The sequence below is a fragment of the Notothenia coriiceps genome, unplaced genomic scaffold, assembly GCF_000735185.1.
Source record: "Notothenia coriiceps isolate Sejong01 unplaced genomic scaffold, NC01 NC01_scaffold00037054, whole genome shotgun sequence".
Classification (NCBI taxonomy): domain Eukaryota; kingdom Metazoa; phylum Chordata; class Actinopteri; order Perciformes; family Nototheniidae; genus Notothenia; species Notothenia coriiceps.
Window position 1 is genome coordinate 46,531 of NW_011369755.1, and position 23,413 is coordinate 69,943.

Below are 23,413 nucleotides of genomic sequence, written 5' to 3' on the forward strand. Positions count from 1 at the left end.
GTGTGCCTTGGCAGTCTCTGATTGGCTGCAAGTATGTGTGCCGCGAAAAGTGTGGTGTGTGAAGAGGAGGAGAGAGACGCGTCTCAAAACCAGGAAGTAAGCTGCGCATGGGTTCCCTCTACAAATAACAATGAGATTTCTCCATAGGATTTTAGAAAACAGCTCAAAATAAGGTCTGTGGGAAACGTACCTGTTAGATAAATGCACGTTTTGTTCAGCCGGATAATATCCACATGTCTACCCTACTTTTATAATTTTCTAATCATAAATCTATCAATTAGAATTATGATATACTTTTGAAACTACAAGAAGATAAGGAGGACTTTTACAAAAAAGTAATAGAGATTTTCGTCCAGAAGGATAGGCAAATGGACTTCATCTTCAAGTCAAGGTAAGACCGCAATTTTATTGAAAATGGGATCTTACTAAGAGAGAACAATTCAATATTTAAATGATAAAATTACATTTTTTGGGTATCCTTTTGTTGAACTGTCTGTTTAAAATTAATCGAAGCATCAGACAAAAAAAGCTTTTAAAAATAATATTATATTTTGATTTAGTTCAAAATATAATGTTTGTAAACCTGAAGAGTCGGTGCCAGTGCCTCACCAGTCATGAACCTCACTGCAGAAGCTTATATATAGACATCTAAGTTTTATGTGCCCCACCACTTTTGTACATATGGAAACGCCGCTGCCTGAGACACAGTTTCAGGAAAAAAACAGGTTAACATCCCTTTACTCAAAGCATGCAGAGCATACTTTGGCCCACACTTGTGCAAATCAAATGATCACAGATACGAGTGGCTTCCATGTAACGAACCGAGTGTTGCGTTGATTGATTGTGGATGCTGAATAAATCTTGTCAATTATCAATTAGGCTGTACTAATCCTCTGCCTTTCCAGAACCAGAGAATATTTATGCCTGTCGAAGACAATATTAAATTACTGCAACAGCCGACGAAGCTTCATGTGTGTCGCAAGCCGAGGACACGCGTGTGGACTCGCGCCCGCGCAAGGATTTATTCAAATTCATGACACCTTAGTTGGAAATCGGTTGAGCCTTAATTTCAGCTCGGTGTCAGAACACTTTATTTTGTCACCATAAATCAACAGTGAGCCCAGAAACAATGGGCCTATTTCTCAAGCGAGTAGCAGCAGCCCATTCCACACTGCAGAGGGAGGCTGACTCTGAATAAAGTACTCAATATGGCACGAGTGTTTACTGTACATGGGTATCAATATTTAATCAGAGTTAAATGCAGCTGCAATTCACGGAGACAATGGATAGAGTTGAAATGGCCATCAGCCAAGCAACTGTGGAGTTTGCACGACTTATTTTGCACTTAAATAGAAAAATGAGCAGCATCTAATCTAGACCAAGTGGAATAAAGTAGGCGATACCTAAATATTCTAACGTTACAAGCCACCGTGAGAATTATGTTGGTTTCTGTCTCCTGTTTAGTTGATTCATAACTCCTTTCTCCCACTTCTATGGCAACCAGCTTGGAGGAGGACACTGACGTCTGCCGCTGATGTTATTGTTTGTCAGGCTGAGTCAATAAGTGACATTTCAATCCGAGCCATTTGGACTTTGTTATATCCGTCCGACCACAGCCCTCACGCATCAATCAAAGAAAACATGTGTCCCATGTTATAATTGGATGCAGTCCTTTTTTCTATCGCGCAGTGACAGCGTATGCGGGCGCTGGGAAACTGTAATGCAACCCACAGTGAATCATTCTGTTTGAAGGGGGAATGTTTGCAATATGAAATCCATATGAATGTTTCAAAACCTCCTCCAAGTTTCCATGAAAAAACCCTAATAAATTGCCATGGAAAATTGTCACCATCCTTCTCTCCCTTCGGGGGGAGGGATGTGAGGCTTGGCTGGGCTACTGTCTTCTGCATGTGTCTCTCCTCTCCTCGTCCAAGGCTAAGTTAAAACAGAGCATGAAAATCCCAGCTTTAATAATTGAGCGGGAGACTGCAGGGTACTCTGCTCAGGCCTTCTTGATGTGACGAGTCCTTAAAAGATGCATGGATGCCTCCCAAGAGGGAGATGGAAGGGCTTCATGGAGCCCAGGCTCTGTACACTTAAAGATTATGTGTGCATCCGCTAAGGCGAGATGACCAGAAAAATGCTCGGAGGACCATTATTCTCCACAGAGCGCTTTGAGGGATGGGCACAGAGCTGATAAGATACTATCAATATTCATGCCTCAAAATCAATTATATCCCCATGTTCTTCAAATGCAAATCATTTGGCAAGCAAGACATTTCCAGAGTGACTCTGCAGACTGCAATAATTGAATGTGGGATATACAAAAACAAGGTAAACAAGCACTTAGACACAGACTTAGCTTTAGAGGAAGAGCGATAAGGATTCCAGTAAACATAAATGTGTCAGCTGCTTACATTCAGACGCTTCTAGTTAACTCCGGCTGGAGCTCGGGGCAGCGCCTTTAAAATGTAATCTCTGACTCAGATGTATCGCTTTCTCCTCACTCCACCATTAAGGCTAGAGCCTAAATTATTGATCCCCCGCCTTCATCAGCATAGCAGTCACGTCCGAGCGCAGGGGATCTAACTCTGGCTGTGTCCCCGCGCTCCAGCCACTGAAATAATTAGGAGGAGTTCTCATTAAGGTTGAGAAGGAGAGGAGGGGAGAGCAGCCTGAGGGGCATTCTGGGTGTTTAATGTGTTCCCGTGGGCCTTAGGATCATTCCAATCAAATCCTGAGGCCGTGTCTAAAGACGACAGGCAGGGAAAAAAACACGCACGCTGCGTGGACACACAAATTATACATCAAGACGAGAGGAGCTGTGCATTAATAAAGATGGTGTGCTCTGCGGCCAAATTAATAATAAATAGTTGGGACTGGGATCAATAGCAGCAGTGCATAACCTTAGCTGTGTAAATAGTGGTGAAAAAGGCTACCATGTTAAGCCAACAGCAGTGTAAATGAAGTGGAGCAATCCCTGCTCGGCTTGTTTTATTTGAGCTGCTGAGGGACTCCAGGGCTTTGGTGCCCGAGGTAGTTTCCTTCTTAACGCTTAGTGAATCACACGGCCTAAATCTCTGCACTGTGTCATTGTGTGTGCATGTGTGGAAAATGTTGACTGGGAAACGAGAGGTTGTAAGTTGAAAATGAATACATTGAAAATGGCAGCATAATGAATATTTGATTTGTAACTATTTATGGAGTCAAAGAGATTTTAGCATGTTTTTCCCTGAAATAACATTGTGCTGTACTGTATGTCCTATCACTACACAGAAGCAACAACACACCTTTGATATGACTCAGTCCAGACTAAATTAGACCACAAAGGCAGAAATATGGAGATTTTCTCACTCATATTTCAGGATAAGAGCGCACAACAAAGAAATTGCATTGGCATGTCTCCCTATAAAAGGAAACACCAACCAGAGGCTGTAAACTGAGTTTCCTAAGACACCAACTGAGGAATTTGCATGCTACAGTTACATTGGTGCCAAGACGGCTTTCGCAACGACTTGTGTCCATGAATCTTTTTGTCACTTTGTGCTTTCAGTGTCGGCTCGCCTCACGCTGCGACTCCGGAGCCTTCTAAGTAGCTCAGTGTCGAGGCCACACCCCTCGTTAGTGGGGAGGGTTCATTATGCAAATGATCCTGCTGGAGCGGTATCAACGAGGCGCACGCTCCGTTATCATTTTCTGCCGCCGGGGCTCTTCTTCTCCCCGATCGCTCATACGGAATCATGGCCTAATAGCATCCCATTAACATAATTGCCAGCACAACTAGTGTTCCGTGTCTCAGAGCCACTCTGCTGCTCTGCCAGCCGAAAAAGAGATGAGAGGATGGGTGAGGGTGAAGACAAGGGGGGGGGGGGTGGAAAATATGTAATTAAACCAACGCGTTGGCAACTCCCTCCCACAGTAAATGTCTGTTTTCTTTTTTCCTCAAAGAGGAGAGGGCCATGCTTTTGTTTTCAGGAGACCTTGAGAGGCTCCCTGTGCTCCTGTAAGCAGGCGAGGTGCTCAATATTCCACTGATGAGCCGGCAGCAGACGCCAGAATCATGTCCAAATCCAGTCTGCCAGGCAAAATAAAACCCCCATTATTTTTTTATTAATCCTTAATTAAAATATATCTCAGAGGAATCTACAAATCTTTTCTAATGTGGCCCATTCAAGCATATTTACACATCTTTAATTAACGCAGCACATTCTTTCAGTCTAACAAGCCTTGGACTTTGAGTGCTGTGGGGTCTGAACACACGGCACACTGTGGAGCATGTAGGGGAAGGAGGCCCTTCAAAACAACACATTGCCATTGTGGTTGCTAAGGACGCTCTGCAGGAATCTGTAGTGGCTGTGGACCGGGGGTGTACAGGCAGTCGGTCCATTAAGGCACTGCTGCATCAGCTAGAGCAGCAGGAAGGCATAATCATGTGCTGCGCTCCTCCTGCACGCTGCCATTAACACGCCCCGGGCTCTCCTCTCAGCACATCCACCCGTGTTGCTCTGATGAATTGATTGACACCATTTTCCATCTTGCAGGGCTGTCAGAGAAAGAGAGGGAGCACCACACAGGGGGGCTGCTCCTCTGACACCCAACACTGTGGTCACTTCTTCTGCACAAATGGACACACACTGTACAACACAATAAACCTCTGTTGAAGTCGGCATAACTAGCTAGTTACGCTAGCTGTGAGCAATGGCTGCTTAGCTTAACAACCGAGATAACAGCTAACGTGAACAGAGTGTCCAATAAGTTGTTTTATGATGCGTTTAAGCTTTATGCAGTGAAAATGGTGAATGTAGATTATATTTGGATGATTATTTGTTCAAAAGTTATCTAGTAAAATGTCTACAAATCGATGTTGAAAACAGCAGAACAAGCTAGTTACGTTAGCTGTGCTGAGCTTTAAACAATCAAGCTAACAGTCCCTTAGTTCACCTTATGATGTTTTTAAGCCTTATTCAATGAAAATGGGAAATGTCAATTATATTTGTGTGATAATTTGTTAAAAGATTATCGAGTATCATTTAGCTTTTGGTGAGCAACTTGAATGAATGCAGTTGTGTAAACGAGATTCTTCATAAGCAATATAAAATGAGCGGGAAATATGAACTGAAAAGAATATTGGATTTTTTCAATCGTGGTATCAATAATTGTGGAACTTTACTGATATTTGTATCGACCCCTACATTGCCGACATCTCTACTTGCAACATGTGTTGCAATGTAAAATTGATCAGGATCAATAAGACTGTTATCCACACTGCACACTTCCCTGAAACATGAACGCTCATCACAAAGGCTCCATCAATGTGGGGAAAATGTAACAAATCAGCTTCTCCACTGCAGCCTCACAGCTCAATAACACGTCTGGCCTCGTTACGCTCATCACACTGACAACTAAATAAGCCACAATTAGCAGTCAGCCAGGCATCCTCACCGCTGCTCATTTCATTCCCCAAATCATCATGGAGATCCCAAATGTTAAAAGGCAACAATGCTTCATCAAGAGTAATCCCACTGATAACAAACCAAAAGGAAGGTTAAAGCAGCATGTTGACATCAGAGACAGATCTGGATCAAACTCATTTCTACAGCAGAGATGTGTTTTTCTATTTATTGTGTAATTGAGAGATTCATTTTGCTCATTTGTTCTAGATGGTCTGGGGCAGAAAGCTACACTCTCTCAATCCCAACCACTTAGAACAAATTGCTGCCCTAAACAAACTAAATAATGCAACAGAGGGACATACATGCAGTGAAACAACCATACACAAACAAGAGCGGCTTCCTGTCTCTTTTCCCTGGCTGTTTTAATTTGACACCTTGAGCTGGGGTAACTAGGTGGGGAGTGAGGAGCCGCAGAGGAATTCATTAGGCGCGCCACTGCAGGGTCCTGGCTCCGAGCGTTAATGACATTGGAGGATAGGGAAACGAGACAGGCCGGACGCAAAATGAAATAAACATGAGGACTGTCAGTTCTGACAGCACCAGCAAAAGGGGACAGAGTCATTCAGGCCGGAGACCTTCAGCCCCGAAGATCAGAGCAGACGGCTTCTGGACCAAAACAATATTAGTGTGTGAGCACAATCATATTCGCCCGGCACCATATATCCACACTGACAGACACTGTGTGTGTGGTGTGTCTGCGTGCCTGCATTGATCTTTCCTGAGCTTCACTCTTCATATCATTAAAAATATCCATCACTTGGCGCTCCTGCAGCATTCAGATACACGGCTGCAATTCAATTATTAATGTCAGAGCACCCCCCCAAACACACACCCACATTGCACTCTTAATGTGGCTGCTGAAAGACATTAAATATACAGCAATCTTTGTCTGGCTTCACCGCGGATCAATTTAGATGACTACAGAAATAACACAGAGAGAAAATAGGGATGCTAGCCACAGAGAAGAGACACGGGTGAAGGAGAGACAGAGAAGGGTGCATTAGTCATTTGGCTTTCACTATTTCCTGTTATTTCTTTAAATATAAATGTCATGCAGTGGCAGGTAGAGAAGGAACGAAATATGGACACATTTGCTTCTGAGATGACAGAACTTAAGCATGTGTCTCTGAATCATTCCCACTCTTTGTATCCCACATTTTAGTCAGTTGTAAAGCGAAGCTGTAAAAGAGAATGACTTTTGAAAATCCAAAAGCCATTTTTTGTTTGGAAGCATTAACATGGTGTTACATTGGCTCAACACATCCGCTAACTACTAGAAACAAAGCATCATTTTCGAATGCTTTCCTAAACAGAGCTAGGTGCAGCTCTCATTACTTTCTTCCCAAATGTTCCACTTATATTGCTTTCTGGTTAAAGACTTTTTAAACTAAATAGCACATTCTTCTTCTTAACTATGAAAATGGAATCAATCAGCGATAAAACAGACTTGACTTGGTCTAGTGTGAACAGTATCTAACGGTTTCTAATGTTGGCTAATGTTGATATTGCTTTGTAACTGGCATTCATACTCACGTTACTAACTTAACCATCTAGGAAGCCATTGACTATTGTTCTGATGACAATATAGCCTCTTGAGGCAACGGGCACATTTTCAGCGGGTTCTGGTGTGGCCATTGGTTATCTGGATCAGGAGGTGCTCTCAATTGCTTCATTGTTGACAGTCCTATTAGATCACATTTTGGCCAGTTTTGCTTTGCCTACTTTGCATTCAAAATGGTTTGTTTTGTGCATAGTAGAAAAGCTTTTTCAGATTGGATTAGTCAAAAAAGTCTGTATTTTTGTATAAACAAAAATCAACTGTACTATAATTTCACTAGTTTTATTGAATAAGATAAAATCAGAAGAATTCCTCATGAAATTCCTGATTCCCCAGTCCTTGGGGCTGAAGCTTTGTAGTCAGAATATAACATGTCAGATGCTTCAATTAATGCTTTTGCACAATTAAAAAAAGAGTGTTGTCAGCTAAAAGACGTGGACTCTATACAAAGAAACAACAATGCGTACAAAGGAACAAGTCATTCTTTCCAAGCACGGCTGAGTGTGGTCTGTGTTTGTAAGGCCTCTTCATGAGAGCCTTTCATCCCTGTTCCTCAAAGGACACAATAAAGCTGTCAGTCAGCGTGTCAGTCAGTCAGGACGCAGCCCGGTCTGTAATGCTTTGGACTGGGACTCTGGTGGATGCTCCATATCTGACATGAGCGCCCTCTCACGATGATGGAGCCAGGGTCTCTTGCGATGTGGCGACTGTGAATGGGTGGCAGAGATAACCCTTCTCTCTCAGTTGCTCAGCTTCAAATATGTGGCTCCGTCGCAGCAGGCATCTGCCCGGCGAGCGCGAGGAGGGGGGTGGCGAGTTGCTGACACCTGTCTCTCCCAGGACGAGCCCGCCTTTGTGACGCGGTAGAGTCTGGGTAGGCTGTCGGGACAGGCCCGAGACAGAAATGACAGGGCCGCTGACAAGGGCCAGGCTGCATGCTGAGAGCAACACTGCAGTCCAACACAAACAAGATTCCTGCTCTCCTCACTGGCTCTGCAGCGAGGCCCACAGCTGGCAGCTGAGAAGCCTCAGGCACTGAAAGCAGCGCTGTGAGCCACTGACTCCCCAACAATGCTAATCACTGTTGCATGGTCGGACCTCCAAAACACAAACACAGAAAATCAAACGCAGCTTCGACTGTGTGTTAGTGGCAAGTCTTCAAACTCAGCAGACACAGGCGCGGCGGATCTGTTCATTATGTCATTCCTGCTTGGCAAGCTCATACTTCTGAGCCCCGTTCGAAAGCAGACGCCACTTAATTGTTATCAGGTCTGTGTTGAGGCAGTCTGAGCAGAGACACTGATAAAGAAAACTCCCCTTGAGAGGATGAGACTTCTCACAAATAGCTGCAGAAACCAACACGTTATGTATATGGAGGAACCGTGGAGGGTGTGGAGGCATCAACTCGCCTTGCTCACTGACCACAGTTAGAAAGATGTGACTAATTGGCCTAGTTTCCCTTTTAATTAATCATGCCTCGCTGACAGCTACCTGTACCACACATCATCATTAGTCAAGAGGAGAGCAAGTCCCAGCCCTGTGTGATAAGAGAGGAGGATACACCTCATCAACTAATTTTACCCTATTTATTTGCAAACAATCAAAGAAGAAATATGTAACACCTTCATCTTCGCCTTGTTTAAAGGAGCCGTCTACGAGTAGGATTGGGCGATCACAATATATACTGAGGGACAGTATCATTTTATCAAAATTGCTACATACTTTTTTTAAACATAACACATATACTGCCATGGAAGTTATGTTATGAAAGGATACTGGGCCTGATTTTGATGAAACTTGTCGGTATGGGCCAAGAAGAACTCCAAGAAGATTCCAATCACAGGGCAGATACAGGCATTTCTTTCATTTGTATACATGAACACATTTGTGCTGCGTTTAGCTGGCGTCAGGATGAATGACAACAAAGAGTTCCAGAAAATGTATGTGAACATCCCCTCAACTCTGAACAACAACTCAGAAAAGACTTGCTGGGTTAACATCATATAACAAAGAACCATTCTGGATGAAAGCTAATGTTGGGTTGAAGGGTTAGGATACAGCACATCAGTACAACTAGGGTTAGGTTTGTATCCATTAACCTGGATATATTTTCAAAAACTATTAGAATTATGTTAAAAATATGGGTTAATCTAGCTGATTGTGTAATGTTTATTCTTTTAAAACTTATTTTTCCTGAGCGCCTACCCATTTATCCGTCCCGTAATTCCCGGTTCTGCTTAAAAAATTAAATGGTTTCTTCCTTGGCCCATGCTAAACCTTTCCAATAGGTTTAATGGCAATTGGATCAATAGTTTTTCCTTAACCCTGCTGACAATCAGACGAATGAAACAACAAACTGAACCAAAGGCATTACTTCCTTGGCCGAGGTAGTTGTAATAAATCAAAATGATCCTTTAAAAAAAGCATTCATACCAAATCCCAGGATCTAAATGACCTCCCTCTGCATTATTACATTCAATCGTTATTTGGAAAACCATCTGTGTGCCTCCCTTCAGCCGCATTCAGAACGAAGGGATGAATTTAATTAGAGGGTAACACTCTGTCCACAGAATGCTCAATAGAAACGCACATGTGTCACAACAAAAGTCATTGTTCCAGTCCCTCACAGAGGGCTGATGCTGCCTCTCAGGACTCAGGAAGCCTGCAGATGATTGACAGCTCCATCTTTATAGGGGCCATCCAACAAAAAGGCCACCCCCACCCACTGGGCTGAATGGAGACCGGCGGTTAAAAGAGATTGGACAAATAATATTAAAAAACCCATCTTAAAGACAAATAGGGAAAAAACGACACACATTCCCGCTTTGTGCAGAGGAATACTGATCCTAGGCGAATTCTAATTGGACTCATTGTTAATCACAGTCAGCTCGGGTTTTTCCTTCCACGCAGGCATTTTAACAACTCCCCATATGTTGTTTAATGCAATGTTATTTGGTCTTATCTGACTCATAAAGGGATAATTACCACTTTCATAAGGCAATAAACACCTTGTTACATTCGGGAGATTGTATCCAGACATCATGTAGCCAGGATGTGGTGGGAAGCTGCAAATAAACACACTGGAAAACTGCCTCGCTTCCATTTGCAGAGGGAGGATGTTTGAGGTGAGATAGACTACATGCATGTGGATGGAGGTTTGATGGATATCATCTGAAACATACCAAAAAAAGAGCTGGTAGGGTAATGGCCCGCCTGAACTCACACAAATAAATGTTCCGCAGCCTGTGCTGACATTGTTAAAATGAAGAGAAATGTGGCTATGTAAAAATCTCTACAAGCTGTTAATATTTCATGAGTAGCCATTCTGACACTGACAGTATATACCTAATTTGTATGGCACACAAGTAAAGGGGATGGGAACAGATGGCGGTGTTAAAGAAACATGGGATAAATGGGAAGATATATGGGATTGAGGTGGAAAAGCATCTCCAAAAAGACTTCAGCATGAGCAGAGCGCGCTGTCAGTGACATTTTTGGAAGTCAGCATAGTACAAAGAACATTTGAAATGGGCCATTTAACAGCACTGTACTCCACTCCCAGCCGATGCCACCATTTGCATACTTCATATGAGATGAAGATGGATGGTGAAAATCAATGTCACTGAGATGAGCGTTTTATCAAGGTTACGCTATCCTCCAAACTCCTAAAACCTCTTTATCTCATCTCTGTTGTCGGAATATTAACTTATCAACACAATCTCTGTACAGCAGCCATGTGCATTCATCAGCAGGAGAACAATGTCAGGGTGGCCAGTTGGCTTCTCGAACCAAAACTAACTAGTGTCTCCCAATTAATTGATTTGATTGATTCATTTTCGTTTCGTGCAAAGAATTTCCAAAAAAGAACTCTGTTTCATTGTTGATGTTTTTATAATGCTTCTTTTGTTCAACACAAAGTGAGTGTGTATCTTTATGGATTACACTTTTGTCCATCAATAAATCTACTAAATGTCTGACTATTGTAGCACGCTTGGTATTTAAGGTTTGATCTTTGTGACAAGAAATCCCTTAATTGTGCCAATTACAATGAATGGCAGGATCTATAGCAGGCTTTATGTTTTTAGATCATATAAACTTTATCAACATTACAGCAGAATTTTAAGACGTAACTGAAACTGTTCATCCTGTGTCAAAGTCACGTTTAAAAGTTTGTTTGACTCATCAACCCATCCGAATCCGTGTACTAAGTCACTTCCTTCGGCGCCCCTTATTTTAACTGCTAATTTCGTCGTATGGATTTGCACTTCTTGTATGTATATATATATAATATAATATAATTATACTTTATTTATATATTTTTATATATTATACTTAATTTTTTATATATATAAGTCTCAGCCCTGGTAAATCAAAGGGAAATACTATCTTGATTCCTCAAATATTATATACAGACGGAGCTTCTATATAGCTTCTATAGTGGGTCCTTGGTCGGACCTCAGCAGGTCTTTGTTTCTAATGTCAGTCTCATATTATTATAGCATGCTTTTGTACCACTGTGTGGTTTTTGACTGTTGCTTATTACCCCACTTGGATGGAGCCGTAACCCTGTGGAACAATAGTAATGTCTCCATTTGACCCCCTCCTAGTCTCTAACACCGATCATATCACAACCTGTGCTCTTCAGTCGTGTTTGGTGAAATATCATTACACGTCTGAGGCTACAGGAGCCTTCCCTTTGTCCGCATGATTAGCTCCTGGTTCCTCATTACGGAGGTGAGGCCTGGACTTCCATTTCAAGCCTACGTGACTCCCACCTTCAGTCCACTAGTCATACAAATGTCACGGCAGCTATAGACCACAGACCACACTGAGATCTAACAGGAATCCCACGCTCAGGGCCAGACCCGGACACCGGCCACAGTTTGGAGGTCAGTAAGGCGTCTGTGCGTGGGACTTCTACACATGCTTACCCTCTCCACCCTGAAAGTGACCTCTGACAAGTGCACATCCTCCGTTAACTCTCTGGGTTACGGTTGCACCGCGGAGAGAGATTGACAGACCATTTATAAAAGAGGAAGGGGAGCAAACTACAGTAAGCATCAGCTATTTCTGGAGGAGGATGTGTGCAAGTAACAAAGAGCTGTCAAACTCTAACAGGTCCTCAGTGAAGTCAAATTGCTTAAAAAATGAATAAAAGGCTCCAATGCAGAGAAATTCCAAATTCGGTGCCCCCGCCTGCTGGGACCCCCGCTGACGCCCAGACGATCACTCTCCACGCTTTAAGTTCCCCACCATGTCGCTGGTGTCGCTGCTGGGAAGGCGTCCAAAAACCACGATGCATTTCTGCTATGGAACATTTGTTTCCTTTCGGGGAGGCGCGGGGTCCCAACATGCTCCTACAGTTTTCTGTGCTGCCACATTGCATGACATTTTATTTTGGGAAGCGCACGGTTGGCACCTGAGACACAAAGCTGACAAAGCACTCTGTGTCACTTCAATGAGGCCAGTTGGTGCCATAACAATGCCTCTGGCCGTGCAGAGCTACAACATGGACAACACTGCGAACAATCTCTTGGCAAAGACTCAGAGGAGGCATCAGCTGTTTGCACAATTTCATCTTCAGAGAGAAAGCAACACGCAATCTCTAAATCTGAGAGCTGCAGGAGGGATCCACCTCAGATTATTGGAGTTTAATAAAAGCTGAGCTGCTCTGATGGACTGTTCGCCAGGTCGGGTGCTAACCTGGCTTCAGCCCAATGCATGCTGGGAATACATCCAGCAAATCTAGCTCCAGTTATAAGAATAACATGGTAAGGCAATAGCTGGACAAATGAAAGCCTCTGAATAGTGGAAAAGAGCTTCAAGAATGAACAGTAGAGACACCTGCTGTTGCATTCATACACCCTGTATTTTGAAGTATTATTACAGATTGAATATTTATATATAAATAATATATTTTGTAATATATAATGTAATTATATAATATACATTTGGTCAAACAGACAAACAGTCGGATCAGATATGATGGTGAAAAAACAAAAATAACCTTTTATGAATTATTTATACTTCAGTATGAATATTAGGGATGCACCGAATATTCGGCCACCGAAGATTATCGGCCGAAAATGGTTAAAAAGGCCCTTTCGGCTTTCGGCAAAAAATATCATCGAATGTCAGAGAACAGGGTTACGTTGATCGTACTCCGCATATTTGTCCGGGTGTTTTGATTTCAAGTGGTGGAGTAATCCCGAAGTGGTGAAAGTCTTTGCAGTTACACCCCCTCGAGAAATGTCAGCTGAACACGTTTTACAAATCGCAATCCGCGCCTCTCTCTCTGATATTTTGAAATATCTCCAAGCGGCAGACATGTTGGCTGTGAGCCAGCCGCGAGCATGGTCGCGCGCCGTGCTTGTCGCCGTGTTTTGATTACGTCATCACAACAACACGTTCGGTTACCAAACTTATAGGTGCATTTGTTGTTGTTGAAGGCCTGGCTGTTACAGCCTTTATTTACACTATTTTGTTGTAGGCCTACTGGCCTAGATGTTTATGCAGTTTTAAAGCACCTTGGCTTTGTTCTGAATGCACAAAGAAAATGCACTTGACTTGGAATTAATGTACAGTATGCATTCAAAAGTGCTGAATAAATGTTTTATGGACCCATACTGTAATAGTGATTATTATTTAAGTTAAGTTTTGCCATAATCATGTATTTTTCCATAATCAGGTAGCTGAACAACATTGTTAAAAAATGTATACAATAGGCCTATATATAAATATATATATATATATTTTTTCTATTAATCATTTTCGGCCTTTCGGCATTCGGTTTTCGACCAACTGTTTCCTATTTTCGGTATCGGTTTCGGCCAAGAATTTCCCATTCGGTGCACCCCTAATGAATATAACTATTAACTTGATTATCAATACATCTGTTAATAATAACAAATATATATATTCACCAGAGTTTCTCAAACACAAGGTTAATTAAATATCTCCAGAAGCATAGATATTCATTGTAATGATAAAGAACCAAAAAAAGGGAAATCTCAATATTAATGAGGCTAAAAAAAGCATTTTCTCCCATTTTTGCGTAGAAATGACTTTATTACTTTATTAGTCGATTATCAATATAGTTGGAGATCATTTATTTGTCTATCAATTAAGATCATTCAACTCATTGTAACAGCTCTAAGTATCAGCAAGAAATCGTAAATTAGGATATACGACCACATTTTGAATCTAGCTTGAGTGAGTAATATCTGTCACAGTCACAGCAATATAACAAGACTGATATTGTCCTACATAACCAACAGTAGTTGATGTCAGTAATGCAGTCGTTCGTTACAGTAATGAATGGTCTGAACTACATCTAAAGTGAGGATATAGACACTGTTACATTTTTGGCCTTTCTTCATTATAATCGTCCCTCAGATTGTGTTTTCATCGCAGCCGGTGGAATGAAAAAGACATGAGTAGCTGCATTAGCATTAGCTCGGCCAATTATGAGCCTTGGAGGGATCCTTAATGTAGCTCTGTGAGGGGGGGGAATTGCTACTGAGAGGAGAGTCAGCAGCTCGTGGATAGATGCCGCTGCTGGCAGTTAGAGAAATTAAAGGAATACTGAAGAAACAGAGATTTGGACTGGGATTAAACATTGTATAAAATACTCATAACTTCACGACCTTTGACTTCAGTTGTGGTTAAAATACTACATGTTGTATAAATACACTACCTGCTACACACACTCTGAAGTGGAGAGTGAACACATATCCTGTTTCTCATAATGCAGTTGAGATAAGATTAAAGGCAGTTTAAAGAACACACACACACAAAAGCCAGCGTGCACACACTCAAACAGAACATACACCCCCCCCCACACACACACACACACACGCAGACACACAGACACACATATTTGTACTGTAAAGTGACAGTGCAACTGCTTTGCTGTGTTAAATATCAGATGCAAATGAAAAGAGAAAATCTATCATGACTCTAATGTGGCCTGATAGGAGGGGGCGCTCTCCTCTGAGGAGCGGTGTGAGGAGGGTGATGTATGGAGGAGCTGGATGAGAGGTGAAAAGCGTAGCGAGACGGACGAAGGGAGGGGTGGATTGCTGGGAGGGAAAGGGGGGGGGGGGCAGTCCTGCCTGACTCCTGAGAGCCCAGGGCAAAAGTGGAATAAATGTTGATTAGTGTTGATTTTGTCCAACGAGCACCCGGCAACTGACAGTGGGACTAAGCTGCAGCGAAAGGGAACCATTAATCTTGGTCTGGTTTAAGTAGTGTATATTAATTTGTGTCATTTCCACTACGTGGAGAGAGGCCACTCTCTCTCTCTCCCCCTCTCTCGTCTCTTTCTCTCCCTCACAGTGTTTGAAAGCCGTGCAGCCGAGCCTCCGTCACACACACCGTACAGTCGGAGCCTGGAGGTGGCGTCAGCGGGGGAAAGTGGAGGAAATGAGATTCCAAACACTACATTATAGAAAATGAACTCCTGGGGGGTTGGTATGGCAACCACAACGAAATGTGCCATTGCATGTTCAATTTAACGTGCATAACAAATTTGCAGACTTGATTAAATTCGTAGCATATTAAGGAGGACCGTGTATAAAAAGAACTGTGTGCCTGCAGCGGGTGAGATTGCACAGAACGGGAACATAAATGGCAGAACTGATATTTAAGCAGCGCGTCGCACACGAGTCGACGTGCAGGTAAAAGATTGAGCCCCGCGCTCTTTTACGAGTCTACTCGGATCTCGCCTTCGTTCTGTAATCTCCACTCTGGCATGGCTGCTCACAGCTACATTTACTTTTTCTACAAGCTGCATTCCAGTGGCCTTCAGCCAAGAGGGGACAAATCATTCATCAGTTCAGGAAATTCTGAAAATATACAAGTTAAAAATACAAAAACAATGCAGCAGGAGGATGGGAGTTTCACTGTACAGAAACTTTTCTCGGAAAAGAAAAAAAAAAGGATCACTTTCCTTGTACTTATGATGTCAGGGTTAATTAACAAATGGCGGCGCAGTAAGATTCCTATAATTAAGCTCCTTAATATGATTAACATGTATCAATTAGGCGACTGACAATTTGCATAATGTATAATGTAAGCACATTGTTCTATACTGTAATGGTATTAACACACCATTTACAATGCTGTCACTGCTTGATGATTCTGTGATTAGGACTCTGCATCAAACAGTCCTGCTTCACCGGCTGAATCTAAACCTGGTCCTAGAGCAGAATCAGACTTCAGAGGTCCGCTGTCTCTCGGTGGCTGATTGGACAGAGATTGGGGAAACAGCTGTGGCCGAGAGTCTGCTGTATCAGCACGGAGGAGGAAGGACAAGAGGAAGACAAAGCTCCACGTATCAGAGTGTGTGTGTGTGTGTGTGTGTGTGTGTGTGTGTGTGTGTGTGTGTGTGTGTGTGTGTGTGTGTGTGTGTGTGTGTGTGTCCACCGAGAGGCAGCGTCACACAGCTCGCTATCAGACAAGCTAACACACTCCTTCACTGTCTGACAATGAGTCAACAAGCCCAGAACATCAGCACATGCTCACAAAATTGATTTTTGAATTACATTAGGATTCCTTTCATCCTCTATCACAACATCCAGTGGTTTTACACTTTCGCTCATTCGAAGAAGACACCTTTGACTTTGAGGAATTCTAAGTGTGAACATTTTTATTATATTTTAAGTTTCTCAATAAGTTTGGACACTGTAGATGGTAACAGTTATTCATTAAAATAATTCAGATTATTCGCCAATGTTTCTTTAATGTTTATTTTCAATATCAATCAAGTTGTTAATGTCAAGCTGATTGATCGCTTTTAAATGTGAAAGTCAATTACAATTTCAACTTAGGGTGTTCCTTTAATCATGACTCATCAAAACTTTAAGGATTAATTTTAGGTCAATAGACAAATGAATTAGTGGGATAATTTTTTGACCAGTGGGCTACCTGATCCCCATGAGGTGCACACACAGTGACGGGCAGCCTGTAAAACACACAGGCAGACGGCGAGCTTCTGAATGGACGAGTCGATGTAGTGAAGGCTTCCAAGCACCTTCCATAATCAGACCTCTGGCTCATTTCATCTGTCAAACACTCCTCGCTGCCCTCCGTAAAACACCCTATTTTCACCCTTCAAGAAATAACATTACATCACTCGGCCAGTCATTTTTATAAATGGAGGATCCCTTAGGCCTGAAACCTTACACTACACAAACACGGGGCCACAAGAAAGCCGGCCTTTTGTTGAGGTTGAGAGGGGAAAAAATCAAACATTAAGTCAAAGCAGCACATTTACTGAGCCGCTCAGTCAAGGAGTGGTTCTGTTTGACACCGCCGAGATTTATTATGTTGGTGAAGTGTTTACAGAGGTCAAGGCGGCTCATTTTCCAAATCAGTTTGTCAAGCATTTGCTTATCTAAAGAAGCCTTTTCATCAATCATAAAAAACTGATGGTGAGGAGAAAACTGTTAAAAGTATCAGTGTTTTTACAAAGATATATTACACATAGAGAGAAAACTTGGATTAGGTTGTTAGATATTTACCAGCCTGTTACCTTCAGTTAGTGGAAGGGTTAGGTTTCACGGGCCAATAGCAGCAGAGTCAAATTGTTTGGATATATTTTTGGAACGTCTCCTAACAGAGCGTTGCTGGGACCGACAAAACAAGCCACACTGTTTTTACCTTTGCTCCACATTTTGGACAATATTTAATATGCTTTATATATTTTCACGCTTCATCTCTTCTTAGGAATGCCACACACACAAACACGCACGGTGTCTGACAGGATTCCTTTGAAGCAAAAAAGACAAACCAAATATGCCTGGAATGAAACCGGGCAAAGACGGTTTCTGTCAGAATAAGAATTGTAAAAAAGCGAGTGTGGTTTAAATAAAGTGTTCCTTCCTCTCGAGTTTTGCTGCACCATTGTTTGTTTATACTGCACAATATTTCTGTTGGACATCCCTCACCCCAGCCCAGTAAAAATACACAGAGGGGGTCAGGAGTTCAAGCCCTAGTTCAACACTGGCATTGTCCCTGCAGGTGCTGTCAGCCGCTGCGGGCCGAAAATATACACAAGCAGCTCTGAGGATACACACTGAGGATACCCTTTGAGGATACAGTCTGAGGATACACTGTGAGGATACACTCTGAGGATACACACTGAGGATACACACTAAGAATACACTCTGAGGATACACTCTGAGGATACACACTGAGGATACACTCTGAGGATACACACACTGAGGATACACTCTGAGGATACACACTGAGGATACACTCTGAGGATACACACTGAGGATACACTCTGAGGATACACACTGAGGATACACACTAAGAATACACTCTGAGGATACACTCTGAGGATACACACTGAGGATACACTCTGAGGATACACACTGAGGATACACACTGAGGATACACTCTGAGGATACACACTGAGGATACACTCTGAGGATACGCTCTGAGGATACACTGAGGATACACTCTGAGGATACACTCTGTACATGCTACAGCTGAAACTGTTGGACTACATGCACTCTGAAATATTTAAAGGAGGGAACGTTGGTAGGACAGGACGCTTTATTTCTTCGGACCAGGTTCTATCACTCAAATACCGTTATAATTCCAATAGCAAAAAAAACAATGTTACATTTTTTATTCTTTCAGCCATCTCTCATTCTTAATGTAACGTCAGTATATAGAACCTGAAGAAGATTATTTTGTTAATAGAGTACAGAACTGCAACCATTGCAGATGGAAATGAGCTTTTAGCTATAATATAGCATATTTTCTCTCTTTGAGAATAATGTGTTTTTATACATGGTCCTTGTTTAATAAAGACACAATTAAATACAAATAAGTGAATCCACAGAAGATATATTGGCCACTGTTTTAATTGTTAATCTTAAATCATTTAAATAAAGTTCAGTTTTTAGTTATTATTTTCATGGAAAAATGGCAGAATACGCTGTTTTCAGCCACAAAAACGTATTTTTTCCTCGTTTTATATCATACTAAAATGAATACTTGAAAAAGTTTGACTGACAAAACAACTCACTTTTGTGCACACATATTTTTGGTATTTACAAACCAAGAAGACAATATCATCAATAATAAAATGAACTACCAATACTACGATACAACCGACTTCCCAACATCAGAATCATTAGAACCTCCATTGACCCTCACAGCTGTCATTTAACTTCCAGACATCCATAAAACTTAAAGTAAAAAGCACATGAGAATAAACATGTTTTATCCTCGTCAGTCATTTGAATAGATAATAATCAATTCCCAAAGGAGAGCAATCCACTAGAGGGAGCAACAAGCTGCGCCTATTTTAAAAACAGTCAGTTCATATCGAACTATTTCAGAGACATGAGCAAAACAATACTGACAACGTCCGACTGTGAGCCTCAGCACCCTGAGGTCAGTAGGAGGGTGCTGGTCACATGTTCATCATTCCTTATCAGGCTCTATCTGGGAGGAGCGGACCTAATGAAGCACAATATTCATATCATGACTTTTTTTCGCGAGAAGTTGTGTTTTTTGACCGACGTGATATGTGGACCTGGATCTTTTTAACAGTATTTACAGGAAGTGACAGCAAAGCCACCGCTTTGGGTATGGAAAAGGTTGAATAAGTGTTTTCACTCACAACTTATAGAGGTATGTTTTACCGTAGCCAATGCTTTAACACACATGAATGTAACACAAATTTAACAAACCTTTAAAATAAATATTAAATTAAGAAATACAAACATTACCAGAATAAGAGTCAGTGGATTATAGTTCCATCTCAGATCATAGAAATAACATCTAGATATTTTAGTAACCAATGACAACTCATGAATACTACATCCTAACATCAACACTAAACTCTATCTATGCCCTGCTGGTTTATAATAAGATAAGATGGACCTTTCTTTATCCCATTGGGGAAATGCAGGAGTTAAAGCAGCAACAGAGTGAGAGTGAAAAACAGGACAGTACAGATTCACACAAGGTAAAACACAATACTAAAATTAAAATGAATTAATATAGTAAATGTTAAACTATATATATATTTGGGTTCGGATAATGTGCTTCTATATGTAGAAGTTGCTTTAACAACTGTATTCAAATATTTAATATGCACGCCCTTTCGTTGCAGAAATGACAGATTAATCAAATGCTTTTGGCAATGACTTCCTTTTTTACCTTGCGTATTTATTAATTTGCACCATCCCATCTCTGAAGTAAACCAAACTAAGTGAAAGTGTCTGAACTGTTTCTCACTAGAACAAAGCAGATTAATAAAGTCTCCACAAACAGGACAGCAGATCTCCAGTGTAACGCTCCTGAGCTGCACCTCAGTATTTATAGGTTGCCAGCAGAAACAGAGAAGAATGGCTTACAGGCAGGAAGGGTCCAGGCTACTTTGTACTCTCAGCAGAGCCGAACTTTGGATGAACTCCGAGGAGCGCCAGGGAGTAAAACACTATGCATAACTGTGTCACTCCCCCTCCTAAAAACCTACCAAGACAACAGAGGGCTTCAAAAGGCCCCCCTCCGCTCCCTCCTGAGGCAGGGGCCGAGTCAATATGAACTGCCGAGGTGAACTTCCATGGAAACCTCAGTGAGAGCTTCCATGAAGCACCAGAAACAACACAACAAAGGTCAAGTATGAAGAGCAACTTTAGAGGAAGCAACATCTTCCTCATCCTCATCCTTTCCACTCGATTTCACATGCTAATGAGTGTGAAACACGCAGAAAGCATATATCTCAGCAGTGTAACTTCTGAAGAGTCCTATCAGTCTAAAGACAGGAAATAAAAAGATGAGCTATCAGTCTGAAGTGCACTGAATTCCATTTGTTCCAATTTCAGAAATGTCACAAGGAAACTGATTTGGAAACATGACTTACTGTACGCCTCCTGTGTTACGTTATTTCTCTCCTAGCAATTATTCTGCTGACACGCTCCCTCCCAACCGCTTTAATAGAGAGACACAATACGCAATAGAAAGATGCGTATTCACCAGACTTGACAGTTAGCTCACAAGGGGAGACATCAACATGCTTGTGACCATTTTTTTCTCTATTATTGCACAATAGCATTACAAAAAAAAACCTCATTCTTTTTTTGACATGATAATTGATAAGGACCGCTGGAAGTAATGTCCACAGTTCCGGTTTTGTGTGAAGAGTTAAACAGACTTTATGAGCAAGGAGGAAACAAGTGTCAGGACATTTATGATTCTGGATTGTGTTGTGACGGCAATATCCCTACACCAGGTTCTGCAGATCTGGATGAGCAAGTTACCCTTTCATGGTCAACTAGCCCACACAGAGCCTTGACTGGGTTTTTGTAGCTACCATTAGTGAGGAAGTAGTGAGTGTGTGTGTGAGTGTGTGTGTGGTGTGTGTGATGTGTTGTGTGTGTGGTTGTGTGTGTGTGTGTGTGTGTGTGTGTGTGTGTGTGTGTGTGTGTGTGTGTGTGTGTGTGTGTGTGTGTTTCACCTTGTTAAGGAGTATTTCTACTACAGTGTGGTATTTCTTGTTATAGAGCAGAATGAATGTGAACGTACCTGTTTTCTCTTTGATTTCACACAAGACATTGAAAAGAGCTGGCTTCATTCTGTGACAGTTCAGAGCGTGTTTCCTGCAACACAAGAGTGGCCTCATCATCATCACACACACTCACTCACACACACACACACACACACATTTAAAACATCTAAATTATGGACAAGGCTGCATGCTAACCATTTAAAAAAACATTTTAGATAAATGCTGAAGTACAATTACAGATACAAATTATAATAAATAAATACAAATTGTTTATTAACATATGTGTTCACATGTTCTCCAAGTGAACCCTTTTCATTGGATATATCTGGTGTTCTGTGGTTTAAAAACATGCATAGATTACTGCTTTTTTGACCAACTTTAATAATAATATTTGAAATGTCAGCTTTACTCAATTCAGAGGATTACACAAAATGTAATAATTGAGTATCAAAAATAAGGGAATATATTTGCCGTAATTAAGCGTATAAGACACTTTAAAGTCAGTAATTATATTTCAAATGTAGAATAAATATTTTTCTTTGGTTTTGTGAATGCACCTTGACTTTATTAAAGTTATTTAAAAATGCAGTCCGTGGGCGACACGTTGGCATCTGACTGTAATATACTTAAATGTTCTCTTCCAGGAGCGACTTATTCCTGTGGAGTGTGCGGGCATGCCATCGTCAGTTTAATCGTCTCAACGCTCTGCAAACCCATTATTTCTACACTCCCATTTACAATCCACTTTATTGCAGATTTAAAACATCTAAAATATATTTTCTAGTTTTTCTTTCCCCTTCTTTTTTAATGTGCGCATAGTTTTTTGCCGCCTCTCCCCGGATGGACATGTTTACCTGGCTTGCGCTTCGTCCAGGCTCTGGTCCGTGATGGTCATAATTTGCTGTAAAATGTCTCCAATGTCCTGTTTCCTCCCGTCGCCGTCCGACCCTCCGGTGCCTTCCTGCATGTGCTGCGGCAGGCCGGGGTGCCCTGCCATGCCTACCCCGGAGTGAGAGTGCATCAGCCGCGTCTGCTCGTCCATCTCTTCCTCGCTCTTATCTAATTCTCAGTGGAGCTCTCGCTGCTGAAATCCTGCAAACATGCATAAAAAGGAGGAAAAAAAGAAAGGGGAAAAAATCCCAGTGGTGTTTAAAATATTTGCGCCCGGTGGTTCCTCGCTGCTTGTGGCGCGGGGGTGCGTATGGGGGGGAAAGCGGAGATCCGAGCCCTCTTGCTCTGGCTGCCTCTCTCTCAGCTGGTCGGAGCAGAATGTGAAATCTGATCTGAAGTGCTGCTGCCTTCACTGAGAGCGGGGTGTGCGCAAAGAGGCTGCTGAACATGAACTGGGACACGTTTCTCTTGTAATGTGGCGCAGTGATCCCGCTCCTCCTGCCAAATTACAATAAAAAAGTGGCCGTGAGAAATAAGACGTGTGGATTTATTTCACTCACTACATCCCCCTTTTGCTTTTGTCATGTACAGTACAGGCTGGAGCATGAGACAGACTCCGCCTCCGCGACATGATTGGGAATATCAGACCATTTAGCCCCACCTTGAGGTGCCTCTCATGAAACGTCGATCATTGCACAGTAAAGGTGGATGCAGAGGAGAGGCTGGGAGATGTGGGAGACTCTTCGGGGTGATGAATAGAGACTCAACTCCAAATAAATAAGAGAGGCTGACACCGAGGGTCTGCTTCAGTCCCTCCCCTCTGACCCCAGCAGGAGCACCCAGGCAGGGGCGGTTCAAGACCCATTTTACTTGTGGGGCCATGCTGGGGCCGGTTATTTTATGAGGGACAAACTGATAAACTGCAACGTTGACTTTAATTAAATGTATTATGTACAACTGTAGCTTAGTTGAAATCAA

General features: G+C 42.1%; 1 protein-coding gene across 3 annotated transcripts in view; it reads right to left on the reverse strand.

Annotated features, from left to right (window-relative positions):
• The window catches only part of LOC104964292 (pre-B-cell leukemia transcription factor 1), a 68,138-nt gene extending 45,162 nt beyond the window's left edge, over window positions 1–22,976 (reverse strand). For 2 of the 3 annotated variants that reach the window (XM_010793035.1, XM_010793036.1), the window contains exons 1-2: window positions 22,399–22,976; window positions 21,562–21,635 (exon numbers count right to left, since the gene is read on the reverse strand). In XM_010793035.1, coding sequence (XP_010791337.1) covers window positions 21,562–21,635; window positions 22,399–22,586 — 262 coding nt within the window. In that variant the 5' untranslated portion in view covers window positions 22,587–22,976. The remainder of the gene's footprint in view (window positions 1–21,561; window positions 21,636–22,398) is intronic. The other variant, XM_010793034.1, reaches the window with a different exon arrangement.
• Between the last annotated feature and the right edge of the window lie 437 nt (window positions 22,977–23,413).